This window comes from Papaver somniferum, chromosome 7, assembly GCF_003573695.1.
Source record: "Papaver somniferum cultivar HN1 chromosome 7, ASM357369v1, whole genome shotgun sequence".
NCBI lineage: Eukaryota > Viridiplantae > Streptophyta > Magnoliopsida > Ranunculales > Papaveraceae > Papaver > Papaver somniferum.
Window position 1 is genome coordinate 186635941 of NC_039364.1, and position 12966 is coordinate 186648906.

At 38.2% G+C, this 12966-nt stretch overlaps 1 protein-coding gene across 1 annotated transcript; it reads left to right on the forward strand.

Moving 5' to 3' along the window:
- Nucleotides 1-778: 778 nt before the first annotated feature.
- Nucleotides 779-3414, forward strand: LOC113299186 (aluminum-activated malate transporter 6-like). Its single transcript, XM_026548148.1, has 5 exons — nt 779-1443; nt 1575-1715; nt 1799-2068; nt 2200-2339; nt 2439-3414. Exons 1-5 carry the CDS (start codon nt 1089-1091, stop codon nt 3219-3221), a joined length of 1689 nt encoding a protein of 562 aa, XP_026403933.1. The 5' UTR covers nt 779-1088; the 3' UTR covers nt 3222-3414.
- Nucleotides 3415-12966: the final 9552 nt, after the last annotated feature.

The window sequence follows — 12966 nt, forward strand, 5'->3', positions numbered from 1 at the left end:
CTATTTTTGCCTAAAAGTAACCAAATTAACCATGATTTATAAAGGGGATACCAGTTCTGCTAAGTGCTGATACCGTTTCATATAGGACAAAAAGCTCCCACCGATCCTGGCCGTTGGATCGATGAAATGGTATCAGCACTTAGTAGGACTGGTATCCCCTTTATAAATCGTGAAATTAACAAAGTAAAAGTATCATTTTTTATGAAACTGAAGGATTATTTACATGGGAACACATGTTGTAGAAGCAAAACCATATTGGTAACTAACATATCAAGGAAATTATTCTTCGTGGAGTGAATTTCACATGCGAGTTTCAAAGCGCAAGTTGTCTGCACGTTCCAAGATGCAAATTTTTATGCAAGTGAATAACTTTGGGCGCGGAACTTTCAACTATCTGGTTTTGGCCCTCGGATATATTTCTTGAATACTAACCATATGTCATATGCGGCGAAAAAAACAGTTGCATGATGTAATTAGATTCTAATTCTCCAGATATCTAACATTATTGATTGTAAGCATCTCTCTCCCCCTCTTTCTATGATCCAATCACTCCATCCATTTCCAAATTGATTAACACACCATTTATATTCTCTTTTGCTGCATATGATTCTTTTACCGCTTCAATTATGTACAGTATCTTGTCTGTTTGCACACGCTTTCAACAGCAGCTAACTACTTGCATGCATGCATGAATGAGTGCGATAATTCCCTCAACAACTATTATATATCTTCCTATTCCTACCGTTGTTTTCTCATCAATAGCTACTAGTACCCTATTACGTAAACTAGCAGCACCCTATTATCTTCTTCTAACTCTTTCACATCTCCTTCCTCAGCTCGATCCCTAGCTATTATCTTTTTCTAGCTCTTTCATATCTCCCTAATAGAGAATTTCTGTCATTAACTTCTATATATTAGGTCATATATATTTTGAACACCATTAAGAATCATCTAGCCAGAGTTCTAGATTAAACACCTTAATTTGGTTACCAGCCAGGAAATTAGGTACGGCTTGGAGGCCGAAACATCTGACCGTCCAAGGGGAAACCGAAAGAATAATTATAAAATACTATTGATTTTTTTTCAAAATGAATGGAAAAAAGGGTAGTGTTGACTCTGTTGAGATCAACATTCCTTGTTATGATCATAAACAAAATCAGGATTTTTCAAAAATCACTGCTAAAGAAACAAAAGAGAGAGGAAAAAAAAATCCAAGCGGGGATGGAGGTTTATCATCTATTTCTGCTGCTTGTATGGGATGGATTCTTGATGTCTGGGAATTCGCTAAAGAAGATATGAACAGAGTAATATTCTCACTCAAAGTAGGATTGGCTGTATTGCTGGTGTCTTTGCTTATACTGTTCCAAGCACCTTATGCAGTATTCGGTACCAACATAATATGGTCCATCCTTACCGTCGCCATTATGTTCGAATACACTGTCGGTACGTGTGAATCCAAAACTTATTTTTACATACTTTATCATGCAAAAAGCACGGGCTAGCTTCAGGCCAGGGTTTTTATGAATATATTTTTTGATATTGTGTTCATTCTGCTATATATATTTTCTTTTTAGGTGCGACATTTAATCGTGGATTTAATCGAGCTCTTGGAAGCTTACTTGCTGGAGTCTTCGCAATTATTGTTGCTCAAGCAGCACTGTCCAGTGGCCGGGTTGCCGAGCCTTACATCATTGGCATCAGCATTTTTCTTATCGGTATGTATGTACACGTTTTATTCATTTCATTAAATATAATAATTTAAATTCTGTTATCATAATTAATTTATGTTTATATTCAGGAGCTCTAACTTCGTTCATGAAGCTATGGCCATCTCTGGTACCATATGAGTATGGGTTTCGGGTTATACTCTTCACCTTTTGCTTGATCGTAGTCTCTGGTTACCGTATGGGAAATCCAGTTCGAACTGCTATGGAACGACTTTATTCTATTGCTATCGGAGCGTTTGTAGCGGTTTTAGTTAATGTCCTCATTTTCCCTATATGGGCTGGGGAACAACTACACAAGGAGCTTGTTAACCACTTTGACTCTGTCGCCAATTCCCTCCAAGGTCAGCTTCCATTACCATCACCTTAATATATTATGAGTATTTTGACGAACACGTACGTGTTATTTTCGAGTTTGTGTCTGCCGTAGTGTCTGGTTTTTTGCTAAATAAACAATGTTCTGTGATGACATTAGAATGCGTTAAGAAATATTTAGAGGACGATGGATCGTATCACCCAGAGTTCTCCAAGACAGTCATGGATGAATTTCCAGATGAACCTGCTTATCGAAAATGCCGAGCTACACTAAACTCATCCGCGAAACTTGAAACACTGGTAATGTATAATTTCATCAAACCTTCCATTATGAGACAAAAAAAGGTTTTGAGTATTGTGTTCGATCAAATGATTCCATATCGTATATTTCTTTCATAGGCCAATTCCGCAAAATGGGAGCCACCGCATGGGAGATTCTGCCATTTTTTCTATCCTTGGTCAGAATACGTTAGAGTTGGTGCGGTTGTACGGTATTGCGCATATGAAGTTATGGCTCTCCATGGTGTTCTACATTCTGAGATTCAGGCGTCATATAATCTTCGAATTGCCTTTCAATCAGAGATTGTAGAAGTAAGTAATCAAGCAGCAGAAGTAGTGAGATGTTTAGGCAAAGACATCAACGATATGAAACACACACTCCAAACAACTTTACTCATAAAACTTCACGCCTCGACGGAACGCCTCCAACGTGCTATCGATATGCACTCATATCTCCTTACGGCAGCAAATCAAGAAGCCTCGGCAGAGTACTCATCTAAACCAGTAGCCTCCAAAATCTCTCACACTCTTTCATCTACTCTTAGCAGTGACTTCTCCAAATGCTTGGCTGACGTAAGCGAAAATGATGGTTATGATTGTCGAGAACCAACCGCAATTCGAACTCCCACTCTTGCACCAACTCAAACTGGCGAATCATACCATGAAACAATGAAGAAACAACAACGAAAGTTGTACTCATGGCCGTCAAGAGAAGTTGATGATTTTGAATTAGAGGGTGGCATAGAAAAGGATTTTCTACCAAGGATGAGAGCTCTAGAGAGTACTGCAGCGTTGTCACTTGCAACCTTCACTTCATTATTGATTGAGTTTGTGGCTCGACTTGATCACTTGGTTGAAGCTGTTGATGAATTGGCGAGGATGGCCAAGTTCGAGCAGTATTAATTAGTTAATTGCTGGCTGAATTTACACGTTAATCTTGTAACAGTAGTATACATGGTAATACTGTTCTCATCGAGCATACTGTAAATTAGGTTCCCAACAGAAGGTATTAGTTTAAATGAGCATAGCCTCATTGTTCATGATTAACAAGAAAATTAACGCTTCCGCTTGAAATAACAAATCTTAAGAATTATTCCGCTGCTTATCTCATCAACGTAATGGATCACCTGGGCCGGGCTCAACTTTTTTGTGACCGGCTTAACCGGGGCCTGTTACATTATGGGCCAATTACAAAATGGTCATATTTTTGTTAATTGCGTTACAAAATCATCATACTTTTGTAATTGGAGTACAAATTGGTCATACTTTGGCCGACATAACTGCTAATGAAAAAAACGTTGTCAAACTTCTTCAAAATACACTCCATCTTAACTCTAGCTATGTAACTGCAGTTAACCTATCTGACTCGACTGAGTGGGTTGAGTTGCACTGCTTGAGCAATTTTGCATAAGCTGAACTCAATGTTGCGCCAAGTTAGCGCAATACAGCTTTAGTTCGCATCATCATGGTGCAATATCCTTACCTGCAATCCATTCCTAAGCATACATCTAGCATTTCAGCTCCTCCATTTCTTCAATTCACTCAAGCGATACTTTTAGACCTTCGAACACACCCCACAACGAATACCATCGATCTGAATTACCATTCTTGCGGTTCAATCAAACTCATAACCATTCGAACACCAACACCACAACGTCTTTAACAACATCACTTGCACATCGCAATTTCAGCCTGGCAGCAACCACTTCAAATAAATTAATAGCCATAGAGCATGAAAACCATTTACTCATCTTCATGTTCTTTCATTCACCTGCAATGGCCTGTGACGGTTTCTGATACACTTGTAGTCCCACCACCATACCTTCTTCCCCTAGAACCTCTACCACGTCTTGAACCTCCACACCTCAGTAATCCTCTTCCACTCATAGATGAACTTGCAGCTGGTGGTGTTACCAGTCAAGCTGAAGCCTTTGTAGATGGACATGGTGTTGCACCCTTTGTGGGTGGAGATGATGTTGCATCAACAACAGATGAAGATGATGCAGATACTCTTCCTCCGGTGCCCCTCTTAACCATAGAGAGATGCCACCATGTAGACCCTGAAACTGGAATGGCGAACCTTTAGGAGACAGCAATTGCTCGTGTTCTGAATGCCATGGACCACTACAATAACAACAACAACAATAAGTTCATTTCACCTTCATCAACATCTTCAAAACCACACCACAACCATTTTTTCCATTACCACCTCCATGAACATCTTCAAAACCAACAACAACTTCATTTAAAACCACCACAACCATTTGGTTCATTACTACCTCCACCAACATCTTCAAAATCATCACTGCAGCAGCAACAACAGAAGCTAACAGCTTGTTCAATTTCCACCTCCATCGAGCTCTTTAAAGCCACTAGATTAAATCACTAAACAAAGGGGAAAAAACAAAAACCATTAGAAACCCATATATTTTTCAGTCACCACAACCAGCAAAAACAGCGAAACAAAAGCAAACAACCATTTTCAGACATTGTTAATATCTCTCAATGTTAACAGGATACCCTAATTATAATACTAAACACCATCGCACAAATCAAATTTTCCCCATCAACAAGAAATTAGGGTTTCTGAAAAATCCCCAAATCGAAATTAGGTTTCTAAAAAAGGGTCTCCAAATTGAAAGATTTCTTAAAAAATACCTAAGTTTTAAATGATTCAAACTGCTTGAAAGGGTGAAAGAATAGTTACCTGTTCATGTCTACAGCAGTTTTGCATCTCCAATCTCCCGTTTTGCTCCAAGTGAAAGTAATAGCAACCAGTTCTCTTTACGTGTTTCAGAAAACACAAAAAACCACTAATATTCATTGTAATAACATCATCTCTAAAACCTTATCTTTATACGAAATCTAGGTCTCCCTCTTCAACCAGTTGCAGAGAATAAGTTTGAGAGAGAGGCGGTGGTAAAATGAGAAGGAAAAGGGGATCGATTTTGTTTAAAGAGTAAAATTTCCTAGGTTTTTCATCCATCCGTCCATTTTTCTCCGAGATGTAAATATATCCTGATGATAGTTAACCCGACCCGAGGCCAAGTCTGTGAGGGACAAACAGGAAAATTAAGCACCTGATTTAACTCTGATTTTGCGGGCCCCAGCGATATAACCCTGCTACAAACGGAAGTGCGACTACTTTGTAAATAGTTTGTAACAGTATGACCCTTTTGTGAATCGGGTCTTAATAGTAGGACCATTAGGGCCAATTACAAAATGGTCATACTTTTGTTAATTGCTTTACAAAATCATCATACTTTTGTAATTGGATTACAAATTGGTCATACTTTGGCCGACATGACTGCTAATGAAAAAAACATTGTCAAACTTCTCCAAAATACCCTCCATCTTAACTCTAGTTATGTAACTGCAGTTAACCTATCTGACTCGACTGAGTGGGCTGAGTTGCACTGCTTGAGAAATTTTGCACAAGCTGAACTCAATGTTGCGCCAAGATGGCGCAATACAGCTTCAGTTCGCATCATCATGGTGCAATATCCTTATCTGCAATCCATTCTTAAGCATACATCTAGCATTTCAGCTCCTCCATTTCTTTAATTCACTCAAGCGATACTTTTAGACCTTCGAACACACCCCACAATGAACACCATCGATCTGAATTACCATTCCTGCGGTTCAATCAAACTCCTAACCATTTGAACACCAACACCACAACGTCTTTAACAACATCACTTGCACACTGCAATTTCAACCTGCTGCAGCAACCACTTCAAAAAAATTAATATCCATAGAGCATGAAAACCATTTACTCATCTTCATGTTCTTTCATTCACCTGCAATGGCCTGAGACGGTTTCTGATACACTTGTAGTCCCACCACCATACCTTCTTCCCCTAGAACCTCTACCACGTCTTGAACCTCCACACCTCAGTAATCCTCTTCCACTCATAGATGAACTTGCAGCTGGTGGTGTTACCAGTGAAGTTGAAGCCTTTGCAGGTGGACATGGTGTTACACCCTTTGTGGGTGGAGATGATGTTGCATCAGCAGCAGATGAAGATGATGCAGCTACTCTTCCTCCGGTGCCCCTTTTAACCATAGAGAGATGCCACCATGTAGACCCTGAAACTGGAATGGCGAACCTTTAGGAGACATCAATTGCTCATGTTCTGAATGCCATGGACCACTAAAACAACAACAATAATAAGTTCATTTCACCTCCATCAGCATCTTCAAAACCACACCATAACCATTTGTTCCATTACCACCTCCATGAACATCTTCAAAACCAACAACAACTTCATTTAAAACCACCACAACCATTTGGTTCATTACTACCTCCACCAACATCTTCAAAACCATCACTGCAGATGATGTTGCATCAGCAGCAGATGAAGATGATGCAGCTACTCTTCCTCCGGTGCCCCTTTTAACCATAGAGAGATGCCACCATGTAGACCCTGAAACTGGAATGGCGAACCTTTAGGAGACATCAATTTCTCATGTTCTGAATGCCATGGACCACTAAAACAACAACAATAATAAGTTCATTTCACCTCCATCAGCATCTTCAAAACCACACCATAACCATTTGTTCCATTACCACCTCCATGAACATCTTCAAAACCAACAACAACTTCATTTAAAACCACCACAACCATTTGGTTCATTACTACCTCCACCAACATCTTCAAAACCATCACTGCAGCAGCAACAACAGAAGCTAACAGCTTGTTTAATTTCCACCTCCATCGAGCTCTTTAAAGCCACTAGATTAAATCACTAAACAAAGGGGAAAAAAAACATAAACCATTATCAACCCATATATCTTTCAGTCTCCAACACCAGCAAAAACAGTGAAACAAAAGCAAACAACCATTTTCAGACATTGTTAATATCTCTCAATGTTAACAGGATACCCTAATTATAATACTAAACACCATCGCACAAATCAAATTTTCCCCATCAACAAGAAATTAGGGTTTCTGAAAAATCCCCAAATCGAAATTAGGTTTCTAAAAAAGGGTCTCCAAATTGAAAGATTTCTTAAAAAATACCTAAGTTTTAAACGATTCAAACTGCTTCAAAGGGTGAAAGAATAGTTACCTGTTCATGTCTGCAGTAGTTTTGCATCTCCAATCTCCCGTTTTGCTCCAAGTGAAAGTAATAGCAACCAGTTCTCTTTACGTGTTTCAGAAAACACAATAAACCACTAATATTCATTGTAATAACATCATCTCTAAAACCTTATCTTTATACGAAATCTAGGTCTCCCTCTTCAACCAGTTGCAGAGAATAAGTTTGAGAGAGAGGCGGTGGTAAAATGAGAAGGAAAAGGGGATCGATTTTGTTTAAAGAGTAAAATTTCCTAGGTTTTTCATCCATCCGTCCATTTTTCTCCGAGATGTAAATATATCTTGATGATAGTTAACCCGACCCGAGGCCAAGCCTGTGAGGGACAAACAGGTAAATTAATCACCTGATTTAACTCTGATTTTGCGGGCCCCAGCGATATAACCCTGCTACAAACGAAAGTGTGACTACTTTGTAAATAGTTTGTAACAGTATGACCCTTTTGTGAATCGGGTCTTAATAGTAGCCCCTTTTTATACATTTCCCTTACATTATTTATATGTCCCTACTTTTGACACCCAATAAATATGTCCTTATATAACAATAAATATGTCCCTACTTTTTAATAACCTTATTCATTTAAAATTAGATTACCTTAATACCCTCACCCATATAATATTTTTCTTTATTTCAAATGCAACAAATTTCTTCCTCTACCACTTCACCACCACCACCAACATTCAACTACCATTCCACCACCATCGTTCAACAACCACGACTTACCAACCAACACCACCACCAATATTCCACCACCACTCCTTCATCACCGCCATTACACCACCAACAGTCCTCCACCACCACTAGTCCGTCGCCGCCACCACCACTAGTCCACCGCCACCGTCGCCGCCACCACTGGTTCAGATATTTTTGTATCAACAATATGAGTTGATCCAAATAAAAAATAGAACCAACAATAGAAGTTGATCCAATTTAGGGATCAACAACGGTAGTTGATCAAAAAAAAAGGATCATCAGTAGAAGTTGATCCATGTAAGTGGAGTGAACTTGGCGTGAGTCGAACAGGCATCATCTGACATGGAGTCAGTCATGCTTCCATTGCACCACAAGTTCAACATTGGAAGAAAATTACATGATTTAAACTACAAGCATGATTTAAACTACAAGCATGATTATACTTATCCAAGGAAATGTTGTCAACAATAGGAGTTGAAAGGATCAACAACAATAGTTGATCCCATAAAAAATTGGGTCAACAACAGAAATTGATCCAATAAATGGGATCAACTATTGTACTTGATCCCATAAAAAATTGGGTCAACAACAGGAGTTGATCCCATAAATGGATCAACAGCCGTAATTGATCCATAAAAATTGGGTCAACAACAACAATTGATCCCATAAAAACATATAAATAATTGATCATCACATGTAACTTCATAAACAACAACAACTTCATAAACATATAAAAACTCCATTACAACATTAAAAAGCTAATCCATAATATGTAATAGTGAGACCAGTGAAGGAGTTCTCATTTGTCTGTTGAAACAACAATTCATTATACAATTGAAACAATCATGGATTGAAATGCATACCTTCTCCATCGCCGCTGTCACCACCATCATTCTAATCATATATCTGATATTTTCCTCCTCCTGCTCCACCACCACCACCACTGTCGTCATCATCTAATAGAATAAAGATTTTATATCTTCCTCCACCACCGCCATGACCATCACCTCTATCATCGTCGCCATCATCATCAACAACACCTGGCGGAACAAAGTACAAATATTCGACTCCACCACCACCATCGCCGCCACCACCATCATCATAATCAGCTATTAAAATAGATATTTATGAAATTCAGTAAGAAAAAAGATCTGATATCCTCCACCACCAACGTCATCACCATTAATGAAGGCAAAGAAAACAAGGAGAAACAACAGTGATGGTAGCGGATGTTTTTGGGAGGAAAAACAAAGTGAAACTTTAGATCTGAAATTAAATATAAAGGAACGTTGTTTTTGTAAGTATCACTGATATTTTTGATATTAAAAATATAATTATTTCCTTCTATAAAGGGGAGGGATATTATTATTGTTGGGAGGGATAATTATGAAGGTCCACTAAAAGGGAGGATATATTTTTAATTTCCACACGTAAGTTTAGGTTGATTTAGCTAACAAGTTTAGTTTCTTTCACTAGTAGGCCCCAACGTGATCTAGATTAGGTAGGTTATCTTTGTCCAGTCGTGCATAGTCTTTGTCGTTTTCATATATACACAATAGTATATGGACAAGGGTATCAACCCTTTCTAAGGCCATACCTCAACCATTACAAACATAAGTTTGAGTTAAGAAATTAAATATAGTGTGTTCCAACTTTAAGGTTTGCCGGGTGGAAATTGCCCCAAAAATAATGCATTTTGTCTATGGTTATTGGGAAAGTTTCAAATCTATGAATGAGAGATTTCAGAACTGTTTGGTGCAAGGTACGCATACCTAGTATTCATACCTATTCGATCTAAATACTCCTCAAACTGTAGCCTCATACTTGATATGTATATCCCTCGGATCTGAGTTTGGGAACGGGGGAGGTATGCACACCCCTTGGATCTTTACTTTAGGAACTTGCGTACCCCTTGAGCCTTACTTCGTGAACTACCAAAAGGTATTCAAACATTTCCAGTTCCAGATACAAGATACAAGAACCGTATCATATGACCTTGCTTGCTTTTGCTACAACTCTAATAGACACCTCTAAGACAACTTTATTCACAAAATCACTTTGTGATTGTGGATCATTGGTTCGTCTTGAGTATTATTGAACATCGCTTGTGCTTGTAAGTTCAAAGGCTACTTTGTTGCTATGAACCATCATTGTGCACGGTTCCAAAACCCTGGAAAATAGTGCATATTCTTTTTGTGTATTTTCAAGGCATACATCTCACATGCTTATATGAATTCCTAATAGGAATCTCATCTGAACTGAGAAATTGTTGCTTGAATTCCAAGCAACCCTAGCTTGAATTCAAAGTTATCTAGAGCCTTGAAAATCAATAAATAGAGAGACTCTTGTAATATGATTTTTTAATCCCTGGCACTGTTTTGTCCTAGTTTCTAAGATAGAGTCATCCTATATACCTAGGTTCTTATAGAACTGTATTCTAGGTTACGACTTTGAAAACTTTACTTAGGGATTCGTGAAGCCCGGTCAGGATATCTTTTACCTGATAGTTCATGAATTCAGATCTTTTTCTTATTGATCTTTGAGGTTTTCATAATCTTGGATCGGGAACAAAATAAATTGAAATCACAAAGCTCTCTTCGTATTAGACTTTCTGATTCCTCAAGATAGATATCTAAACTCTTGATTTTTTTGGATTGTTCTTGAGAGGTAGTTAATGATCCGGGATTCTCAACTAACTGAGTGTAAGTGTTCTGGATTCGTGATGTTTGTTGGACATTGCCTACTGCAAACATATTTCCAAACATAGATTGAAATATATCAAAATAGAAGTCGAATAGGCTTGTCTGTTAGAGGCAAATTGGTATTAGAAGTCTTCACTAAGGTTGAAGCAACTCTTAGGATGTAAATGCAGCTAAGAGAATCAAGTACGTAGAATCTTGCGAGGTTCAAGAGAAGTAAGGAACACGACTACAGCTGAATTGCTTGGAGGGTTTATTCGGTATCAATTGTATTCCAATACGAAGTCTGATAGTAGGCAGGTGTCTGTAGTGGTTTAATATAATGTGGTGTTCAAATATAGACAAGTTCTCGAGGTTTTTCTACAGCGTTAACAAAATTTATTGTGCCTTGTGTTTTTCCTTTTCCGTATTATATTGTTTATCTTTATAATAGGAATAACACAAGTAGTACGTTAATCAATCTAGACAGTTTAAGTCCTTACTATTTGAGAACAAAAACAACACTTGTTCTCGTCGAATTCATATCTTGGAAGATAGGTTGCAAGTTTTATACTTGTTAGAACTCGGATCATGTTAATTCGGATACGACTAGAATGATCTTGGATATTGATTTTTTAGATCTTACAAGAACTCTTCTACACAATCAGGTATACCGACCTTTGGTCTATACATATTGACCGTGGAAGAGAAAGAGAGAACCTCTATATACAGTCTTCTTCAAGAATCTTTGCTTAATTTGACCTACTTGTGATTGTATTAGGTTTTGTCCATAGAGGTTGCCGAGAGAAAAAGTTAATGGTGAACTTGGTATCCTCTCATTTTCACATGTTATGATGGTTATGTCGTTATGGATGAACGATGCATGTAATAACATAAGTAAAAAAAAGTAATAATCCAACATCCAAAAAGAATTAATATGTTTTATACACATAAATAGTTGAATCTTGGCACAAGATTTACAAATATAATTATGGGTACATAATTATTCAAAAGTAAACGATCATCCAACAAAAGTTTGGAAGATTAAGCCATTTAGGTATGTCATGAACTAATCGTATATAAACATGCAGTTATACATTTATCTGTTTTATGACTTTGTTTGTAAATACATTCAAAACCAACCACGATAAAGTGAGAGTTTTTCTCGTTTTTTGGGTTTTTTGGTTTCTGAAACCAAGTTTGAAAGCTTACCGAGGTACATCCCAACTAACAACTAATGTTGACTCCAAACAGTGAAGTCAACATTTCTTGTTGACTCCAAACCAGAGTCGGTAGTCGGTGTTGGTCCAATTTTGGAGTCAACACTAGTTGTTGTTTCCCAAAATTCCAATTTAAGTAGCAAATTTTGACCTTTTGAAGTTAACATCAATTATTGTTTACAAAAACTCTATTGAAGTAGCAAGGCTCCAAATTTGGAGTTGTAGATGGTGAAATTTGGATAAGGGGAAAAAGTGTTATTTCAATACCATAGACAAAATTCAACTCTCACGGGAGAGATTAAGCCATTGGTCCTCAAGGCATCCATATCCATGATTTCTAGTATACGTCCCCACGAGACACTGTTGTTCGTGATGTCATGATTCCTAGCACACATCCTCGACGAGATACTGCTGGTAACGTAGGTTCTGTAGAGCGTAAAACGTCCCCAGTAGACTTATGAACCATAACAACCAAAATTCCCGCATGTCTTCCAGAGACGCAGCTGATTGTGATGCCATAATTTCTAGTATACATCCTCGACGAGATACTGCCGGTCATGTAGGCTCTGTAGGTAAAAACGTCCAGGAAGGACTTATGACCCAGAGCGGAGACATATATATCTCCTGTAAGCACGACTCACCCTATTTGAGTTCAAGGACTGATTCCTAGTACATCATCGCGAGATACACTGGTCATGTGTACTTTAGGCTCTGACTCGACTTACCGAGGCTTCCGAATAATTCCTAGTATATCCCCGCGAGATACATTAGTTATTCTTCCTCCGGGCCCTTTCAAAATACTCCTAGAACATCCTTTCGAGATACACTGGTCTTGTCAACCCCATAAATACGAACACAATTGATTCCTAGCACATCTCTGCAAGATATGCTGGTCAAAGAAAAGTGAGCCAAAGTCGCGCGGTGACATCAATTGGGCATACAAAGCCTTTTCTCTCC